The sequence below is a fragment of the Zonotrichia albicollis genome, chromosome 14 (assembly GCF_047830755.1).
Source record: "Zonotrichia albicollis isolate bZonAlb1 chromosome 14, bZonAlb1.hap1, whole genome shotgun sequence".
Lineage (NCBI taxonomy): Eukaryota > Metazoa > Chordata > Aves > Passeriformes > Passerellidae > Zonotrichia > Zonotrichia albicollis.
This window is the reverse complement of record NC_133832.1, coordinates 14,292,042-14,314,025: the sequence shown is the minus strand read 5'-3', so window position 1 is coordinate 14,314,025 and position 21,984 is coordinate 14,292,042. Positions and strand designations below refer to the sequence as shown.

Sequence of the window (21,984 nt, the reverse complement as noted above, 5' to 3'; positions counted from 1 at the left end):
AAGCAAGGGATCCCAGTCACACCAGCCCTGGCAGGGGGGGTCTCTAAATGTAGCTCCCTGATGGATTTGGCTACAGCTGGAGGGCAGAAGGCCATGCCTGTGGCCTTCTCAGATATCATGGTATTTGGCACAAAGACCCCCTGGAATACAACCCTAACATTTACCTGACCACAGAGGTGCCAGTTTGCCACTTGTCCCCTGAAAGCATCTTCTACTCCACAAAAACAGCCCTTGAACAGCCACACCTTCAATCCTTCAGAGACCTCAAACACTTGGGCCCCCGAGGTTTCCAAGGGGCACCAACACCAAGCAGCCACTGAGGGTCAGGGCCACCTCTGCACCCTGCAGCATGAGCAGCTTTGGGATGGAAAGGGTACAGACCTAAGCAGTGCCACCCCACAAAAACTGCTGCACCCACACAACCCCTGCCTCCTGCTTTGGCTCATCCCAGTTCAGCCAAAGCAGCATCACAGTGGTTTGCACAATAAATGGAACCGAAGCACTCAGGGAAGGAAGCTGAAGCATGGCTGATAAGCAAAGCACTTAGCACAGGCTATGTGTTAATGTCTCTGGGGAATATGTTTAAATGTGATAAACCACCAAGGAAGAACTTGAAGTGTAGTCTCTAAACACAACCAGAGAGACTGTAATGACACTTTACAGATTATTCTGCCACTTAAGAAAGAAGATGAGGTTGAAGTTGTTAACCCTCTGCCGTACACACAGTTGCATATGGAAGAAAAAGAGCTTTTTAATTCTACATTAATTTTTTTTTTTTTTCAGCAGACTGAGTACACAGCCCCACACTGCCAGGCATGGCTACACCTGCCTGTTTCAGATCAGAGCTGGCAGCCCTGCTCTGTCACCTGAGTTACTATTCTCAGCATTCCTCTGTGCAAGTCGCATGGTTTGCTATAAATACCTGGGAAACCCTTAAAACAAGGGTCCTGTTAATCCCAAATGCAAAGTGACACTCAGGACTGCACTGGCATGATGCCCTGGGCAACAAACATTTGCAAAGCCCAAGAAAAGAAAGAAAAGAAATCTCTAGTAGGTCCTTTTTGCTGGGAGGGCTGAAAATACCAGAGCTGTGCTCTCCCAGTGCCAGGCTGGGGCACGTGCAAGTCTCATACTCTATAATTCAAAAATTAATCTGTTGATAAAAGGAAAGCTTCTTTATTTAGTGCAAGAACAGCTCCAAGTTCCTCAGGCGCTTGCCAAAAACATTCCCTACAGTCCTATTGCCACCATGTGTGAGCACATCCCAGTCATTACTAAATCCTCACAGTTCCCCAGGGAAGCAGGGACATGCCATTTATTAAAAATCACTGGCCCAGCCCTGCAAACACTTTCCCCAGGGATTGCTTTGGCACTCAGTGAAGGCTAACAAGGCACCGCTGCCTCAAGTAAGGCTGAGCCTATTCAGGCAGAGTTTAAGCAACAAAGCCCAAACCTTTCAAAACAAAACAAATCCTGGTCAGTAACTAACTCTGTGGCTGCATTAAGTTTTGCCCTTTGAGACTCCCCTGTTGTGTTCCCAGCTAAGCACTGCTGCCCCACCTCAGCAGCTGGATGCTCTTCTCACACCCAGGTGCTCCCAGAGAATTCCTCCTGCTCTGGAGGGTCCAGCAGCACCCTAGCAGGCACTGTGATACCCCCACAGCTGCCATGGGGTTCCCAGTGGTCTGCAGGATCAGACACTGTGCTGTGACTGTTTGGCAGCAGCAGTCCAACCTCATCATCTGCTTAGAACATCCTGCAGCATTTTATATTTACAGCAAGCATCAAGTCTGTGCGTTCTTGCTCCAGGGAACATCCCCTGAGGAAGATGAGAGAGAAAAAATTACATAGCCGGGAGTGTAATGGAAGGATGCTACAGCATTGGTCAGTCTTGTGGCCTGAAGTTAAACATCATCTCACATCAAATGATGCCACAGGAGTCAGATTTTACTCACAGTGGTGCCCTGCATAACATGTATGTGTATCCCACCAGCAAATCCTGAGCAGTTACCTGCTGTGCAAGCAGCCTCAGGAGTGTGCCTCACCCTGGGAAGGTGAGCAAGGAGCTGAGCAGCAAAGTGTGCCTGTTCTGCCCAGCTTTGAGGAGTCTCTCTGCTCCCAAGTCTCAGGAGCACCGCTGGCTCCTGGTGTGCAGCAGCTGAGTTTGGTGCCACAGGAGCTGTGCCCACCCTGTCCCCAGCACATCCACCCTCAGGGCTGGGTCTCACCAAGAGACACAATGGCACTGCCTCTGTGCTGTAGGGCTGTGAATGCACCCTGGATATGCACAAAAACAGCTGCTAAGAGGGAGATAGGCTTTTGAAATTCCCAAAGAGCTTCTGATTGTCTTCAGCTGCAGGGCTAGAGGAATGAGTCAGGGTGGGAAGACACCCATCCTGCCATGTAAAATATGATCTCAAGATTCCTGTCAGTGTTAATGGAAAAATTAACATTTCCCTATCACTGGTAAGGGTCAGCCCATCTGAACTAAAAGATAAACAGAGAAGAAGGACTAACCACAAACTTCCCACCAGAGCAGAGCAAACCATCTGTGTTTACACTCTGGTCTCCCCTCTGCCACTGCAATAAATTTGCTGCAAGGAGCATTGTCCCCCATTTTCACCAAGTCTTGCCCAAATATCAGCTGAGCCCCAGCCTTCCCACAGCAGCAGATACAAAAACATTTAAAATCCAATGCATTTTACAAAACAAACGAGGCCACCACCAGCACTGTGCTCCAGCACCAGCCTCCCACTGTTATCAGCTCATTTGCTATCAGGAGTTACAGCTGCAGATTGCTGAGGTTTCAGTCTGCATTCAAAGTTATTTCTCTGCACAGGAGCCTTTTAGCAAAACCTTCCTCCCCATTCACCAGGTGTACTCCCCCAACCCCTGGCAGCACAGCCACTTTACCTGTGTGCCTGTGGAAAGCCATGGTCAGCGGCCCAAAGTCACCAGCAGCCCCTCAGGTAATGGAGTTCACAGGCTGATAAGGAGCTGCCCCATTTGATAACATATATTTAAATGGAGGCTATTAATATGGACAGGACTCCTACCAGATGTCCACTCCCCTCCCCAGAGATCTCAACCTTAATCCCCCTTGGAAATTCTTACCATTTTAGGTGATCTGAGGGAGAAGAATAGGATCCTGAGACCTCTAGGTCTCTGCAGGCAACAGTCAAATACCTGCCCAGCTACTCAGCACCCAAATTAGTCCCAAAGGCAGAATGAACTCATGAACTTGACCCCATGCTGGTACTATTTGGCCTTGGCTTTAGAGTGAGATTGTGTCTCGTAGCAGTCCTGAGCTAAATTACAGACCCAGCACGAACGCTGCTCTGCCATGGCAGAAGGGAAGAGGTGATCACAGCCCTGTGGGTACCAGGGGGGCTGCAGCCCCAGGAGCCAGCCAAGGCTGTCTTCTGGCCCAGAAAGAATGTGCTGTACCCCAGAGGACTCAGCTGACAGCCCACAGGAATACAGCACATACATTCATGGGTGGGTTGGATTTGCTCTCAACATGGAGGTCATGCTGAAGTTTCACTGCCAGTGAAACTGCCATTCCTGGTCCTTCCCCAGCTTTTTCCTTGAGCAAGCTCACATCCTTAACTGCTCAAAGGAAGCAAATCCCTGAAGAGCAGCACTTAGAAGGAGGGGTGTGATGATATGGGGCTTCTCTGGCATCTAGCATGGCTTTGGAGGCACTGGCTCATGCCTCTGTCCTCTGGACTCAGGTGTCCCCAAAGCTCTCAGGAAGATCCCAGCTCCATGGCTCCCGCTAAGCTGTTTCCACCCAAGTCACAGCAGGAGGAGAGGGAGCTGTGACTCGGGGTCCCTCCTGCAGGGACCCCCGGGCTGCAGCAGCTCCACACTCACCCTGGGTTATGCAACTGCTGGGGACGCTCAGGGCCGGGGGCCAGGGAGGCCCAGCTGCTAATCCTGCCTCCCACTGACGCACTGCACGGCCGTGGGAAAGTCACTGAACCTCCCTGACAGCCACTGGGAAGAGCCAATGTTTATCATTCCTTCCAGGGAACCCATGGTGGTGGTGTCTGGCCTCCAAAGAGCAGCCCTGCTCCAGCCAGGAACAGCTCTGCTTCCCAGGAGCTCCTCAGCCACACATGGACAGTCTCCAGCCTCAGCACTGGCCTTGGTGAGTCTCTGAGCCTTCACACCCATTTTAGCCCCACAGGCAGCACAACCACAAGCTCAGCATCTCACCAGCATCCTGACATCTCCAAGTTTCCAACATGGCCTGGAAAAGGCCACTCTTGACAGCCATTCTAAAGAGCTCAGCATGGATCCACTGGGACAGCAGATTGAGGCTGGGAAGTGTGCTAAAATACTGATGCGCTGAAACACTTTGGCGAGGAAAAACCCAATGTTATTCTGCCCCAGCTCATCTATAAACTGCAGCAAATTGTTTGCATAATTCAGATGGCAACAGGAACCCTAACAACTGGTATTTTCCTGTTCTAATCTTGCTGTGCACAGTGTAATATTTACAGACATGAGTTCATTTTTGGCAATGCACGTAGACTTTGCACCATTAACCATTCTCATTCCTTTCCAGCTCCCTACACAAAGCCCTGGCACCCTCTCACCCAGCTGTCATTTCCTGCTTTCCCCAGAATGCCCAGGTATTCCCAGCAGAAGCCTTGGCTCCCATCCTGGCTGATGGAGCAGAGTCTCTGTGGTGCCAGCCCTGCCACACCCCGAGTGGAGGTGGCTGCAGCCAGCAGCAGTTTGGAACTGCAGAGGGCTGTGGAGAGCAGGGATGGACACTTGGGTGTCATCTCATGTGCACAAACACACATGTGTCCACAGCACCACAACAGGCTTGGGCTGGAGGAGAGAAGATAGGGAGAAAATTTGGCCAAGAAACAGGAGCAAGACCCAGATGTGTGGTTGCCTATGGACCTCCCTGGCACAGCTCACTCTGCAAAGCCCCAGACCAGATTTTAATTAAAGGCCATTCTGTTTGAATCTCTGGCCTCCTGGTCCAGCAGCAGGAATGGAACAACCTTACTGCTGCTCTTGGTTTCTTGCCTGGTTTTAGCCAGATAACTTTGGACAATTCCCCTTTCCTTCCCAAGACTCTCCTCATCCACTCAAGCCCAGATGATTAAACACAGAGGTGTAGCACAAGGGCCAAGGAGAGATATCAGTGCCCCATGAAACGTGTCAAAGAGCAGACACCTCCAGGAGAAAGAGGGTGCCCCAGAATGGAGCTGTGCCAGCCCTGCCTGAGCCCTTGTCTGTGCACCAGGCACCCACAGGGAAGAGTGCTACAAATACACCAGCGAGTGCACAGCAGGGCACAGCAGGCTTGGGATGTCCTGTTTTTAACATTAAACCTGTCCTGTAGGTTTTCCAGGGAGCTGCCCTGGACACACTGATCCCACCCAGGGGGTCTGACTGCAGAGCAGCATGGCTGGGCCATAGTGTCATCTACTGGGATAAACAAATGATTCACGTTGTGATTTCCAGAGTATTTTCTTGCCCTAAGAATCCTGCCAGAAAAGGTCTGGGTCTCTCAGCTTGCTCACACATCCTGCTGTCATTCAACAGGCAGAAACTCCTAAAGAGAGCTGTTCTAAGTCAAGCATTGATGAACTATTAGTCACCATGATCAAAGAAAGCAGCAGTAAATACCAGCAGCAGAGCACCTGTGCCCCTCCTAAAGCAATGCTGTGCCTCCTGTTCCATACATGCTGCTGGCAGTGCACAGTGCTCCTGCACAGAAGAGCACACTGCCATTCACCAGGCTCCCCAGAAATCAGAGTCCCACATTGCTCCCTACCCTTCCTGTCCTGAGGGCAGATCAATTATTTTTTAAATTTTATTTTATATGTCTCAGGTTGCATGTGTGTGTCTTCCCATAGCAAAGCACTCCTGTCCAAGAGATCTCAGCTATAAACTTCCTTGGCTCTTCTGAGGGAGAAATAAAACAGTTTTTAAAAAACAGTTCTTTGTTTTAGTACAAAGACAAAGTTTGCAGGAAGACTACCAGTAAGAGAGTTGGGCTTGAAAGGAGAGAGAACATAGATACAACTTTCTCCAAGGAAAAGATCTTTGCAGCTGTAGCTGATCCATCAGAGAGACATAAGAGGCAGCAGTCCCCAGTGGCACAGAAATGCTGGACAGGTTTGGCACCAGGACTGGCACTGGGGGCTGATCCAGCTCTCCAAGCACTCAGTATCCAGCACTGGCAGCAGGCACTGCAGGGCAGTGTTTGCACATCAGCCACAGAGCACTACCAGGAGATGAGAGTCCCTGTCCCCCCAGCCAGAGACCCTGCATGACACACTCACACATGAACCACAGTGGGAATTTTCCACCTTGTACTTTCAAATCTGAACAGTTTCTGTGTGAAGTATCCCAAAAATGCCCCAAAAGTCTCAAATCAGTGTACAAGGATGTCCCTTGGCACCCCTGAAACATCCCACAGGCACTCACAGGAGCACAAGGCAGAGACAGCTGGGATGTTCCCACATCCAGAGCAAAACCAGCAAGGACATCACTGCAGGGACAGAGGAATGAACACCTCAGGCACCAGAGAACAGCTCACAGGGACAGTAGAGAAGGAAAGTGGCAAGATGTGCCAAAGGCAGGATTCTTCCAGACTGAGCTCCAGCTCACAGCTGGGTCACAGCAGCAAGCTGAGCCTTTCAGTGCCAAGGGAAGTTTTTTGGGTCAGCTCTGAAGGCAGGGGTAGAGGAATCTGGAATAGGTTTATAAGGAAGCAGATGCAGGGTGGGCAACATCCAGGAGCTCAGATAGAGTGTGAGTAGGAACAAAAGGCGGAAAAGAAGACAGGATAAGAAGAGGGGGGAAAAAAGGGATAAGGGTGTAGTAATAGGAAGGAATGGTCAGAGATAACAGAGCTGGAAATAAACCCATCTGAATAAAAGCAAAACCAGGAAGAGATATAAACCAAGTCCTTCCCCATCTGCCTCCATCCACAGGCTGGACTGTTTCCAGGACTGTTCCTGTGGCAGCTCCAAATTTATTTCCCTGCTGCCATCTGCTCTGTGGCTCCCCTCCACACACGCTCCTGACTGGCACTTCTTCCCTTCACCTGTTGCTGACATGGCAGAGCTCTCACTGCTGCTGGGAGCCAAGTGACCCTGGGGCCTGGGGGAGTGTCTGTGCATAAATCAGGAGCTGCTTTGTAGTCCCAAGGCTTTGTTCAGCTCCTGCTCCCCATGCTGGCTGTGCCAGTGGGGTAGGGTGCAGGCATCAAACAGCCCCTGGCACCCCCAGGCTCCAGAGAAGACTGGGGAGAGGAGAGGCTGCAGCAGGTGCTGGGCAGAGCTGGTTTTGAATCAACTTCAAAATAAAGTCAATTTCCTCCAATCCCTGCTCCTTTTTCTTGCATTACAGATAAGATGCCAAGGCTGCATCTCCCAGCACCAAGGATGTTGAGTGCCTGCTGTAGTCCCAACAGTTAGATTTAGACCTTCAGTGCAAACTCAAAAAGGAACAGCCTCAAAAGGCTGAAGAATTGTAAAAAATCTCTTAGAAAGACAGATGTCTTAGTCTTAAAATGCACTTTCATAAACGTGAGCCATGATTCTCTTCCCAGCTCTGTCTGCCTGGTCCCTGTGCTGTGAGTGTGCAGGCAGTGAGCTGGAGGCTCAGCAGGCTGCCCACAGCCCCTTCAAGGATTGCAAGGTGAGCCCACAGGTGTGAGCATGTCCATGAAGGTCGCACAACCCTGAGGGGAGACAAAGACTTCCTCTACTCCTCTTGGGAGACAGGGCCACGTGTACTGCCAAGACTGGTCTGATTCAGAAGCCTCATAAGAGCAGCAGGCTCATAATTGGGCTAAAAATCTTCAAATACTGCATTTACCTCTTCCTCCCCAGCAGCTCTACAACTGTGTCACACACAGACCCAGCCAGCAGTGCTCTGATGGTTCTCAGTCCCTTCTGCCAGGTGATGTGTCCTGGGAGGAGCCTTGGGGCCAACCAGCTGCACCTCACCTCAGTTATTCCCCAGCCTATCACCCCAAAGCTTCACACCTGGGGCAGTGGAGCCCCTTAGGGCCATCTTGGCCACCTTTAGGTCTTTCTTTGTTCAAGTTCAGTTGCACTCATGGGCAGGGGGAATGACCAGTGGAGCCAAACATGAGGCAGATATTTGCCAGTCACAGCTTTCCCCCTGTGGCTCAGCCCTGGCTTCAGAGCCGAGAAAAATAACTCAAGTCCCTGTCAAATAAATACCAGAGTGACCCAGCCAGGCAGCCCAGCAGTCTTTCCCAGGACAGATGAGGTGTGAGGAACAGGCACAGCAATATAATCCTGCCATACCCACGCAATAAATGCTCATGTCAGGGCTTCACCAAGCAGTGAGTGAGCCATCACTGAGACAATATTTCACAGTGTCCAGCAGGCTCTCTGCACTTCCAGTAGCTCCCAGTTCCTTCTCATGGGCACAGCAGCTGGCCGGGCAGTGCTCAGCATAAACAGCTCACTATGGAGCTCATGGAAGGAAGTTCAGCTACTGGTTTGCTTCACTGTTTGAAAGCTGGGTCATTCTTTGGAAAGTTACCCACTAGAGTCAGAGATTAGCAGCTACCCAGACATCAGCCACAATACACACAGTCTCCAGCATCCCCTACATCCTCCTGTGTCCATCCAACAGGACCTGGCTGCAAGGCAGACTCACAAGGTGGGTGCTGCAGGCTCTGCACAAGCTCCTCCTCCAAAGTCTGGAAATGCTTTCCATGTGATGTTTCTAGCAAAATACCACATCCCCAGGAAGCTGCTGGGCAGATGGCTCTGCAGACCTCCAACCTCTGCCCACACAGGACAGGGACCAAGCCAAACCCCCACACCAGCAGTGCCCTGTGGCACCAAGGAGCCTTGGTGTTTCCCCTTACAGACCTTGATTTTCAGGGGAGAAGAAAGGGCTGCTTGTGGATGGACTGTGATTCTGGCAAAACATTCTCCAGAAATTCAGCACGTGAGAGACACTGAGGATAGAAAACTTCAGCTCAGGTGGTCAGAGAAGGGAAAGCAAAAGCCCTCAGCAAAGGGCTGCCTGGCCAAGGGTGAAGACAGGCCACCTCTTTGATGAGGACGTGCCCTTCCAAGCATTGGCATGCCAGTTGGGAAGACTCCCTGGCATCCAGCACACCATCAAAGCACTGCCCAAACTTGGCACAGGCCACAGGGCCATGCCCTCAGCACTGATTTAGAGCTGGCAGAGCCTGCCCTGGCACATGCTTTAGCAGGAGAAGCAGCCCAACACCCTGGGCAGGACAGTCCCCTCGAGCAAGATCAACACTTGGCTGTCTGCACCCTCAGTTGTTAGCCAGAGCTGGTGGCTGGAAGGACCATATCACCCTTGTTATGTGGCCATTTTAAAAATAACCTTTCCCAAAGCCCCCCAGTGCATAACCCTGTGTCTGTCTCAGCTCCAGGAGCTGAAGGGATCAGCTTGCAGGGCTGATGGGTATTTTTGGGCACTCTGACTAATTGTCAGGACATATGCTGAGCATTCTTTACAAGGAAAAACAAAGCTGCAAAGTCTCCTCCAGCAAGGCCTAAGGGGTTGGATTATTAGTCACAAGAGTTATTTTCATAAACCTCTACTTTAGGAAGGTTAGATTTAACTTCCAGCTTCAGATAAGTGCAGTTTAAAATGGAAGAAGTAGTCAACTTCCTGGCACCCCAACACCCACCACAAAGGCCAGGCCAGGCTGGGCCACATTGCACAGAAGGGCAGGAGAAGTGGAAACTCTGCACCTTGGAGTGGCTTCAGATTCACAAGTGCTGCTTTGGCACCACATTGAGTATTTTGCCAGTTGTATCCCCCTTCCTCCCTCCACTTTCAGGAGCTCCCAGCTCAGAGGCTGCAGAGATTTGATGTCAAAGGCCACATCCCCTAAGAGAGCAGACATCAGCCAATTCTTGCAAGTTTATTCACCATTAAAGACTTTGTTCTAAAAGCAGCCTCTTTTGAGTGGGTTTCCCTGTTGCAGTTCCTTGCTGCTTCTGTTACCACCCTGAGCACCCCAGCAGACTTCAGCCAGTGCCAGTTTCAGGCATCACCCAGCAGTTCACTCTCTCACACTTACTAAGACAGCAAACAAAGCATCTGTGTGCAACATCTCCACAACACCCTGGGACACACAGGCCAGAGCAGCCCCTGTTTCCCCAGCACTTTGCTCTCCCTTTCACCCCAGAAGATCTTTGGGATGTTTGAAGCCCCACTGCTGTCTCAGCCCCTGGACTTGTGCTTTCCCCTTGCTCTGTAAATATCAAACCTTGCTCTTCTCATTCAGCAGACACACTGCACCAGCAGCACACACATCTCAAGATGACAAGAGCTCTCTGAAGTCTCCACCAGTGCTCTCTGTACATTTTCCCCTGAGCTGCAGAGCAATTTCCACTGAGGATAAGTGTTGTCAATTCAATTTCTAATAACGGCATTAAAATGTATGAGCCATTTATCTGGAGTCAGGGATAATATTTTCAAAGTGCCTGTGTGATACAGGAATGTAAATCTCATTTTTCATAAAGTGATAAGGATCCTGAGTCTCTCTGGGAATATGTCAGATCAGAGCTGGGCAAGGACTGCACAGGAAAGCTTTACCTGTGGGGCTGGTTGGAAAACATAGGCTCAAATGTTTAAAAAAAAAAAAAAAGGAACAAATAGCTTTAAATCTTTCATCAGGGTTAGGTTTCAATTTCAGCCAAAGCCAGAGTCCCAGCCCAGAATGGTTTTCAAAGCCCTGCCCTGGTTTGTGGTATCCCAGCTGAGTGTCATTATCTGCAGGATAGAGAGGGATCTGCTGTTTTGGAGAGGGAAGCAGGGGAATTCTCCTCCCCAACATACTCCCACTCCAGTTTTTTGGTAACCTAGCAAAATTTTAGTTCCTTTTGTGTCTTGGAAACATTAAGATCAGTATTCGGTAGGAAACAGCTTGGGCCAAAGGAGGGTGGGGGGTGAGGTTACAGAAACTGCCAAATTTAATTCCTTCATTTCCCCCCTCCACCAAGCCAAGGGAAGGGCTCCTCTCCTCTGCCAAGTGTCTCACAGCAGCTCTCATGCTACTGCATTTCTACCAGTGCTGACTCTTGCAGCAATGGGCAAAGCCTGTGAGTGGGTACTTTCATTAAACACAAACTTCAGAAAAAGAGAAGTGAGATACTTAAAGGAGTGCTTGATTTTAAACATAGAAATAAACCAACTGGAGCTGGTAAAAGTGCTTGTGTGTTTGATTAAGCAATCTCCTGCTCTGGGATGGATTCAGGCCCAAAAATTATTTTGTTTTCTTTCTCAAGTAGCAGAGAGACAATAAATTCAGGGACAACGAGCAATACAGCCTGCAAAGAGAAACAGCCCTTCTAACACAATCACTGCAAGCTCTGCAACTGCTGCCCACATCCAGCCATTAGAGATGGGCTCCATGCGAGAAAAGCAGTGCTAATTGCACACAAAAGCCAGAGAAAACTGTCAAAAAACTAAACCAGATGTGAAACAGTGGTTTGCTTTCTTTGAAAACCAGCTTGTGCAACTGCATTTCATGAGAGCCCACAAGCACCACATCCCTCTGGGAATGCTGCAGGACAATGGGGAAAGGGTGAGGTTTCCAAATCATGGAGGGTTTTCCTGCGACAGCAAGGACTCTGCTGTCCCTTTGGTACAGTTTCACCCCTTGAGACAAACTCTCAGAAGGAAGCCTGGTAGGAGCCTTGCCTGCTTTGTGCTGGGGCTGAGCAAGGTTAAGCTTGGTCCTGGATCTGCAAAGAACAGCAGTGGGTTTAGTCACCCATGGACAGCCAAAAGGCAAACACACCTTGGTACCAAGAAGGTGAAAAACACTGGATGAGGACACAGGGAAGGCCTGCAGGGATGCCTGTCCTGCTCCCAAATGTTAACATCCAGTGCTGCACCCCACAGAAAAGAGGTGACACAAAGGAACGTCAGATAAACAGCATCTCATCTCCAAAGAGGTGCTGAAAACAGAAAATAAAATGCTCCTGGTGGCATCTGTAGGTTTCAAAGTTTTCCAGCATTTTGTCCAGCTCAGTTCTGGGCAGTTTGGGGTGCTGGGGGCTGGGGCAGCAGGGTCACATGGACTCAAGGCCAGCCCCTGGGACAGCCCAGGCACACCAGGGCACTGCCCACCCTGCAGCTGCTAAGGGTGAACTCATGTCTGTCTCACCCAGACCCACTCAGCTCTGAGTCCCCACATGAAAATCACCTTCTTTCAAAAGCCAGGCTGCTCCAAGCACCAGGCTCTCCTGAATCCTCTGCCTGAAGCTGACGGCTGAATACACTGGTGGCACAGAGAGCTGCCTGTCATGCTGAGGGGCTTGGCCATGTCACCAAAGCATTTCCCACATGGCTCCAGAAAGGAGCTGGAAAAAATCCACCCACAGCCCTGGAAGGGACTTGCAAGAACACATAATTTACAGATCTCTTATGATTGCAAAATTATAATAAAAGACTTCCAAAATACAAAATATCCCTACTGAAACCAATCTCTTTTTATAGATCCATCCCTTGTTTCAGAAAGCTATGAAGTTAATCCAAAAAAAGGATCATGTTTTGTCATCATGTGAGTAGGTTCACAGATCACTTTTCAGGGGCTCAGCTTTTGTTTGCATTTGTGCTGCTGATCACAGTTCCCTGTTTTCACTCACTGGTAATTATGTCCTAAAAGATTTGCTGAAATCCATCAGAGGGCCTCTGGTAAGGGGCTCATGCATTGCTTCATCAAGATAGGTGATATTCTCAGGTATTTCTACACAACTTCATATATTTGATAATTCAGCAGTGGGGAGCAAAAACCCAAGCAGAGACCACTGCCACAGTTTTGTCAGCCTCTCCCCTGCAGCACCATGTGCAGAGGGACAGGCAGTGCTTCCTCCGACAGACAGAACTTTCCAGTTAAAAGGTGTACTTCTTCAGAAAATGTGAGTCCATTGAATAGAGTGCACCTGGAAACATCTCTGTCCTAGCAGAGAAAGGTGCAGGGTGACCCAGGAGCCCTTTCTGGGCTGCCAAGGGATTGAGAGCAGCACAGCCTCCTTATCCTGCCTCTCTCAGGCACAGCTGGCACTCCACCAGAGCCCCCTCCATCATCCCAGAAATGACATCCCATCATCCCAGAAATGCCATTTCTGCTCCCACAGTGCCCTGGCAGCAGCTGGCTCCAAAACTCCAATCCCAACCTGCTTAAACTGGGGACATTTCAGGGCAAAGTAATGCCAGAGCCCAAATGTTCCATCTCCTGCCCCAGGGGTATTGCAGAAGAGGGTGAGGTTTTTCAAAGCCCTTGATGCCGCCCCTGGAGCAGCAGCAGGAGAGGCTTGGCCTGTCAGTGCTCCTGCCTAAATAGCTGCTGAGAACCAACCCTCACCCACAGCTCAAGCATCTCAGTTTGCCCACAATCCTTTCCCAGGGAGAAGTTTCCAGGACACGGGAGATGGCAGAGAAGGCACCTTTGCAGCACCTGAGCCCACCCCCGAGGCTCTCCAGCCCCCAGTCCCACAATGAATGTCACTGCCACACTTCCAGGAATTGTAAAAGCCCTGTCTCAGCAGCCAGCTCCACTCAGCATCCCCTGCAGGATCTCATTGACAAGGCAAAGCTGTTTGGCAGAGCAGCTCCCAGAGCATCCAAATGTCCCTGGAGCCGCCGGCATTCCTGGCGCTGCCCCCCCTTCCCTTCCCCTCCCCGGCTGCTCCAGGGATGAGCTCATCGCTATTTCAGGTTGAATTTGCACTTGGCAATCTCCCTGGTAACCAAAACAACTCACTCCCGGTTTATAGGAGATTTATTGGTTGTTTGGTTGGTGTCTGGTTGGTTTGCTTGGAGCTCACGGAGGTTTCCCCCACCAGAGCAGGGGCTGAGGGAGGGCAGGGAGGGCAGGGGATGCTCCCAGCAGTGCTCAGGAGATGGGCACTGGGAGCCCTGCAGGGCAGGCAAAGCTGCCTTCAGCTCACCCCAGCCACATGGAATGAGGAAAGGAGCTGTGGGCACGGCTTTCACCCACACACACCACAGGTGAGCCTTTAGGGCAGCCCCTGCCAGCCCAAACCAGTGTTACAGCCTCTCCTGCACGTCACAGTCACCATAGGGATGCTGTTTGCAATCCTCTCCAGCCAAAAACCAGCAAATCCTTCCCCAAACAGGAATGGTGAGTCTCCCACCCACTGCAAGAAACCCATCCTACCACAGGGACAGATGCAGAGTGGAAGTTTCCACCTTTGGTTATAAATCATTAAGGTGATAATGGCATGAGAAAGAAGGGAATATTATGGCAAGGGGTGGATGACACGTTCTGGCATCCACCAAAGCAAATCCAGACAGCATTTAACAGATTTGCATCCCCAGTGGGCCCTTGTGCTGCTGTGAGGTGAACGTGGGCTGCTGTCCTATCCTGATCCCATCCTGGCCCTTTCCAGAGGCAGCACTGAAATAAATTATACATCAAGAGCATTCACCTGGCAGGCTGTGCCCTGGGGAGCATGGCTGCCTTTCAATGGGCACAGCAAGGGCAGACAGGAGCTGTATTTGCTTGTGTTGAGTGAAATACACAGCTCTGTGCATTTTTAATGTGAGATGAGACCAGAGAGAGAGGGAAATCCTTGCACCCTGTGCTGTCCATCAGTGCCTCTCCACAGTGCTGTCAGAAGCAAGAGCACATCAGGACAACACTTAGACATCACCAGGGAATTTGTAAGTGGAAGAAAAGCCACTCAGGCTCCTGATTACAATCTCAAATTACTCAATCCAGATGAGGACCACACACCTGTGTTCTGGAGGTGCTTTTTCTGTGTTTGCATTCCCTGGAACCACAGGCTGCCCTGTGGTTAATGCTGTACCAAAGAGCAGCACACAGTGCCAGGCCCCTGGAATGCTCCTGGGATCCTGACACTGCCTCTGTGGGCTCTTGAGCTGAGCAGGCATCAGTCAGAAACTCAAATTCACCCACTGGATGAGGTAAATCAAGCTAGAAAAATCTCTGGAGAGCACAGCAAGAGCATTGAAAGTGCACACAGCTGTCCCCAGGCTGCAGCTTCCTGGGATGCTGCAGCCCTGGGGATGACACACCTCCCAGGAATTTTAAAGAGCTCTTTGCTATCTCAGTGCAATGAGATGAGGGGAAAACCAAGAGGCACAGAACGAAGTGCAAAAGGCTCAGGAGTCCAAAAATGAGAGGATAAGACAGGAGCTGGAAAGGGAGGCAGGCAGTGCCTCAGAAGTGACTAATTCCAAACCTTTGCTCCAATGTTTATTATAGAAAAGAACAGATAAGAAAGGCTGATGGTGACAACTGCCAGGGGCAGCCAGTCCCAAGGTAAACAAGCAGCAAATGCCTTGGGAGCAGTCTGCCAAGTCCAGATGGTTCCCACATCTTCGGGCATTTCTTTAGAAGAAAGGGGGTTGTATTTAGGATACTCTCATAGTCAAGGGACTCTTTGGTCACAGACCACTGGAAGCACAGGAAAACTGAATATTGCCATATGAAGGCTCTGAGGAAGAGCTGGGAGCCAGCTCCCTGCAGGAAAGTCAGCTACAACCACTGTGAGCTGGACCAGTCATGGCTTTAGTGTGATGAACCATTTCTATTTTTCTTAGCACAAGAAGAAAGGCATGTCCAGCGCTCTGGTCCATATGAGAGAGTCTTGGAGGATTCAGTGGATTTTTTGCTCTGTCCAAGCAAAACAGCAAGAGCAATTCTTGCTCTGCCAGAAGCCCTGAGCTCCTCTGCAGCTGAGAGCTGGTGTGGCACAAGAGCTCTCACACTCTGGGACAGCTGCTGCAGTGCTAAAGGGACCTTGAAGCAAAATAGGTGAATTATAGATCCCTGTACCAACCATGCCTCCCTGCAGGAGTCCCTTGGCACATGGAGCACACACACTCCCTTGTGAACAGGAGTCTTTTAAACCCATCATTTCAGCAGGCAGACACCACTGGAGCCAGCCAGTACTTGATTTGAAGCTCCCTCATATGTCAAAGCATCACAAAGCATCATAAATCTGTGAAGCAGACTTCAGTCTCCTCTTTTCCACTCTGCTCACTTCCCCTTTCCAGGGGTGGAAAAGAGACAGGAAAGCCATAAATCTGCCCTGCAGTGATTATTGCCAGCAGGAACAGTTTTCCCCGATCTCTATTAGATGTCTGGGTGACAAGTGGCATTCTGTACCTGACCCCAACAGGTCACCAATGCAGCCATGTCCCACCACCCTCAACCCCTCACAGCTCTGCCCCTTGGCTGGCAGCTCACAGCACAGCCAGCCCTGCAGGAGGGATGCATCCCACACAACCCCAAGCACTGGGGTCACCTCAAGGGACACAGATGAGGCACATCCGTGGAATGTAGAGTGGGTCTTCTGAAAACATCAGTCCAAAGTCAAGAGGGTTTGAATTTCTTATTTACAAAAATAATACAACTCTGTGACAGCATCCAAACCAAAATTGTAACTCTGCCTGAAAGTTTCAAACCAGGCACGCAGCAAAATAGCTGCCCTTCCACCCTGGATTGCAGCTCCAGATCTGCCAGGATCCCTGCCCTGGCTCTCCAATTTCTTCCAGGGAACTGTAGTTCAGCCTTTTTTTGAAAGAGTGCTTCCAACCCTGTCTGTACCATTTCAGCATGGCTATAATGCAATCCTTGTCCTACTTTGTTAAATGTAACTTTAGCCCAGTCTTGCCATAGAACACAGACCCTATTTCCCATCTATTCTGGTGGGTGTGAAAAAGCTGGAGAAGCAGAAGAGGGAGCATCCATCCATCCATCCCTCCCTCCCTTTCTTTTTCCCTGAGAGGAGGAATTTGCTCTGGCAGCATCCTTGGCACCACCCATGCCTGAACCACCCTGGAAGCACCCAGGGCCAGCTCCTGCCTCAGTGAGAGCTGCAGGGAGGGCAAGCACTGCCCCTTCAAGGGTTTTTCTGTGGCTTTCAGAGCACAGCAAAGCCTTGGCAGGAAGTACCCAGAGCAGCCAAATGAGCCATTTCTGGTAGGAGAGTTTTGCCCACGGGCCTGGGGAGGTTTCACAGAGAGAAATGCTCATCACACACCAGCCTCAGCCTCTTGCTTCCAATTCATTCCTGTAGAAGCCAACTGGGGTGATATTCCCAGATATTCGCTAGGCTGCTCAGCTACAGAAATTCCCAGTTAAAGCACACTGGGGAGAGGAACAAGCTGGGCTCTGTCCTGTCTCTGAACCCCAAGGAAGCTCCAGTCCTTTGGTCCTACACCCATCCAAGTGGCTGCAAAGAGGGTTTTGGTGGACCCAAGGACAAAAGGACTGGAGCCAGAATACATGACACAGTCTTTCCAAAACCACACTGCAGAAGTGGAAGCATGCATTTATCTAAATAGCATTTAATTCTTTAGAGTTACAGAGTCTCAAGAGCCATCTGCTTAAAACTCCTCTCCAAACAGAGTATCTAAGTGAAATATGAGGTCTCTTTCTTCCTCCCACACTCCCTCTGCCAAAATCAGACACGAAATGACTGATCTCAGACATTTCTGCTTTGTTGCTTTCCCTGTCTGCATTTCTATAACACAGAAATGAAATAAAAAGCAATCCCAATGAATTAAGCTGTAGTATTTTGACTTACAATGTATTTTTTTAATGAAATCACAGGTCAGTTCTGGGAAGGTTTACTGCATAGACATGATTTCCATTATCTTTTCAAGCAAAAGTGAGTCCACCCTGCTCAAGGTAAAGAATCGAATCTGAAATCTCAGCTTGGCTACCTTTGCTCTCCCACCAGCAGGGCACAAGGTGACAGTGCCTGGGGACCACGAGGGTGACAGGCAGGCATGGAGTGCTTGGCTCAGCTCCCCACACATCTGCATCTCTGTGTAACCCCTGAGAGCTGGCACCAGAGCCTGCCCATGGCTCTCCAGGGAGCTGCTCAGATTTAGGAGCAATCAAACCAAAACCAATCAAAAGCCTGAGCAAACTTTGCACACTGCTGGTGGTGAAGCTTTTGTTGCTTCATTTAATGCCCCTGGGACTTCAGGGTAAGCAGCACCAAAAAAAAGGGAAATGCTAAACACAAACTTGTGTTATCCTTGTCCCATCAGCAAAGATCAGAGGAATTTTCTACCTAAATCCTCCTATGCTTCCACTGGCTGGTGAATAAATGTAAAAGAACATAATTCACCCAGGCTGCTGCTGAGGGGACAGTGTTATCCTGGCTCACCTCTGCCTCTCTGCTCCATTTTGTGAGAGCTCACCTGCAGAGCTGTGTGCAGCCCTGGGGAAGGACAGGAAGGACATGGAGCAAGGCCAGAGGGGACAAGGATGATGTGCTCTAAGGGATGGAGCATCTCTCCTTTGAGACAGGCTGAGAGAGCTGGGAAGACTCGACCTGGAGAGGGGAAGGCTCTGGGAAGGCTTTATTGCTATATTGTATTTCAGTTCTTCAACTGGAAGATGAGAACACACTTTTTATCAGGGCCTGCTGCAACAGGACAAGGGCAAAGGTTTAAACTGAAACAGGTTAGATTTAAACTAGATACAAGGAAGGAGATTTTTACACTGGAGAAACCAGCAAAGCACTGGCACAGGTTGCCCAGAGAGCTGGAAGATGCCCCATCCCTGGAAGTGTTCAAGGCCAGGCTGGCCAGGGCTCTGAGCAACCTGGCCTAGTTGAAGATGTCCCTGTAGACTACATGGCCTTTAAAGGTCCCTTCCAACCAAACTGTTCTGTGATACAAAAGGAAGTAAATTCCTTCTTGGGGGCAAGGAGGTCAGTTCCTTAAAGCTTTTGTTGCATCCTAGTGCAGTGGGTATGTTCTGCAAGCCACATTCATGAGATAAGGATTCAGATTACAGATGAAGGGCATCCTACAGCATCACTCTCCTATCCTCAGACATGAACCTGACTGGGCTCCCAGCTGCTTCCTACCACATATCTGGATTTTCCATTCACAGTGCAGCTCGATGGAAACGCTGCTTCCGAAGTAAAGGCCAGCCAAGACAGGCAGGAGAGTGTTTATTTTCAACTGTTTGAGTACCCTAAATATTGCCTGCTTTTGAACAGCTGCCATTGTTTACATCCAAGCAGAGAATTGTACCAGCAAACAGGGAGACAAGCCATCTCTCACAGCAGGGAATAACTTCTGCTAGAATCAGCTCAAGGGCCCAATCCTCAAAACCTTCCACAGCCAAAATTCCTCAGTGCATGTCAGAAAGCAGCTGTAAAATCCCAGCCCTGAACTCCTTTCCTTCCTCAGAGCCACAGTCCAAAATCTGAGCAACTGCCTTTATGCTGCACTGAGATCTGGAGGGTTTTGGGATTTTTGCACTTGTGGTGCCAGCTCTGAAACACCTACCCGCATTTTTCTTTTAGGTATTAGTCAAGAAGGAATTTTTATATACTGAGCTCCTTAAGGAAAAATTAGGAACTGGTTTGTATTCAAGAATGCTGTGTTTGGCAAAAAGAAAAAAGGGTTTTGTCACTGAAGTATATGGGTGCTTTTATCATTACAAAAGAAAGTTGAAGTTCCAAAGCCATATTTGGTTGCTTGATCAGCTATTTGCTTTGTACATCATGGCTTAAGAATTTAATCAGTTTCCTCTCGGAAGTTTTTTTGTTGTCGTTTTTTAAAAAAACTCTTCCTCTCAAAACAGGGTAAAAAGGCTGTTTGGTAGGTGGATTGTTTTTACAGTTTTCCCCATCCCACATGCTAGATTTGAGTGGTTTAAAAAATAGTCACATCCCATTCTCAACCATAGACAGCTCCTGCTTACACAACACAAACTGGACCAGAGTCCCACACATTAACTTATCTTTTGACCAATTACTAAAGAAAAGATTAATGACAGAAACACCCACCTTGCAAACACATGGGCAAATACTTCACTCATGCAAGTGACTTCCCAAATCTATCTCAACACAGGGGTGCAGCATTTAAACAAAACTAAAGGTGTTTGCATTCACATGGATACAGCTGCAGGAACCCTGCAACGCCTGATACTCCATAATACAGGAAAGTGTGATAATTATTAGGTGAAAAGTTGCATTCCCATATTCCCCAATTCTGTTACTGCCAGCCTGCTCCCAGGGTTATCCCTCACATCACCTGAGCACCCACAAAACAGTCTCTGCCTCAGTTATTCCCTCTCCACCTCTCTTTAAAATCTTCAAAGAGGCACATCTGACACCAGCCCAGGAAAGGACGGAGCTGACAGCTCTTACACAAATCAGCACCACTGCAAATGCTCCCTAAGCACCAGTTCAACTTGGAAGCAAAGAGAAAAGTTGTATTTATACCCCAGTGTTCAAAGCAACCACCTTCCAGGAGGCTATATGCATATCAGGAAAAGAGGATGCAAGAGAAATCAGAAGCAAGAATGTAGAAAAATTCCATTTCCAAAACAACCCATAAGACAAGCAGTTTCTGAGGTTAACTCAGCGAACTACAGAGAAATTGCCTGCTGAAGTGTTTTAGAAGTGCAGTGCACACCCACAGGCTTCCCACTCCCCACAAACCCTTCTCCGGCAGAGCAATCCCAAGGCAGAGAAAAGACCAACCCAGCCCTGAAATCCAGAGATCTGCGAGGCGTGGGATGCCGGAGCGCTGCCCTGCTCGGAGAGACGATGCTGAGCGGCACGGAGGGAAGGAGGGATGGATGGAGGGAGGGATGGATGTGCTTACAGTGCTTACAGGCTGCCGGGAGCCGGGGCTGCTGCGGGGAGCGCACGGACGGACAGAGCGCAGGGTCCGGGCTGCGCTGGGCTGGCCAGCGGCAGAGACGCGGCTCCCAGATTATAACACGGAAAAAAAAAAAAAAAAAAAAAAAAAAAAGTTAGTCCAACCCAGAGCACTGATCCTGCCCCGGGGAGCTCCTCCCAGGGTCACCGCTCCATCCCCGGGGGGAAAACCCCGAGCAGCGCCGGCGCTTTGCCCGCAGAGCTGCCCCGATCCCCCCGCGGCAGCGCTGCCATGGGAACCGCGGGATGCTGCAGGCTCGGACAGACCCTCTGCCCCAAACAGCGCCAGCAGCTGCGCTCCCCGACAGGGAAATGAGGGACAAAATCTCTGCAGGAGGATGCTGAGCCTGTCCTGCCCAAAAAATCCTCTCTCAATGCTGAAGGCTTTCCTGGAAGCTCAGTTATACAGCGCCTTCAGGATCGCAGACAGAGTTTGCAGGACACAAGATGAACAGCAGGGATGTATTTCAAGTGAAAAGTCTGAAGGGAGGAAAGGGACCCAGCTGAAGAGAGCACAGAAAAAATGCCAAAAGAGGAGCATTTTCTTCAAAGTAGATACAAAAAAAGTACTGTCAGGTAGCAATTAATTCCTAATTTAAATAAATCCACCTGCCTGTGCTGCTGCACCACAATAGAAAAACCTCACAGCATTCACATTTGTTTTCTTTTCTCTCCTTTTCCATCCCATATTCTTTTTATAGTCTTCTGAATTTCTCCCACTTACTTCCATTCTTCTCCTATTGGACACATAGCCCAGCAAGAAACTAAGTTTGTTTTTCACCAAGAGGTGCTTGTGTTGGAGCTCTTGCTCTACAAACAGGCTTTTGTGGTGCCTTGGAGAGCCACCACAGAGCTCCTCACTAATGGCAGGAGAGGCTGGTAGGTGTGCTGGACACAGCACCAGTATCCCTGGAAAGCAGATCATTACACTTGGGCCAAGGAATTTCTCTTTGTTAGTAAAACAAAAACATTGTGTAAGAGCAAACACACTCTCTTTATAAAAACATTCAGATTTTTCTGTCTGTTCATTCAACAGGTAAGTCCCAGAGATTCCTCCAGCACTGCATCACTCACATCAACAACACCCTTAGCAGGGACAGGAACGCTGGGCTGCCCTGAGGTTCAAGGCTCAGACTGCCACCCCTTGCCAAGAACAACTTCAGGCATGCATAAAACACAGATGTGAAACGCCAACATCATTTATCACTGTGGACTGGAGTTTACATTTGATTTTCAAAGGAATCCAAATACCCATTTCCAGCTCATTTTTCCAACAGCT

General features: G+C 49.6%; 1 protein-coding gene across 5 annotated transcripts in view; it reads right to left on the bottom strand.

The window, feature by feature from the left end:
* Positions 1–20,786, bottom strand: part of FHL1 (four and a half LIM domains 1) — a 28,654-nt gene extending 7,868 nt beyond the window's left edge. Inside the window, exon 1 of one of the 5 annotated variants that reach the window (XM_014267880.3) lies at positions 20,650–20,786. Coding sequence is in view for 2 of the 5 variants with exons in the window: in XM_074551796.1 (XP_074407897.1) it covers positions 2,914–2,935 (22 nt within the window). In the remaining 3 variants the exon portion in view is untranslated. Of the gene's footprint in view, positions 1–2,913; positions 3,066–20,525 lie in introns of those variants that run through there. The other 4 variants (XM_026794264.2, XM_014267881.3, XM_074551796.1 and 1 more) reach the window with 4 other exon arrangements.
* Positions 20,787–21,984: the final 1,198 nt, after the last annotated feature.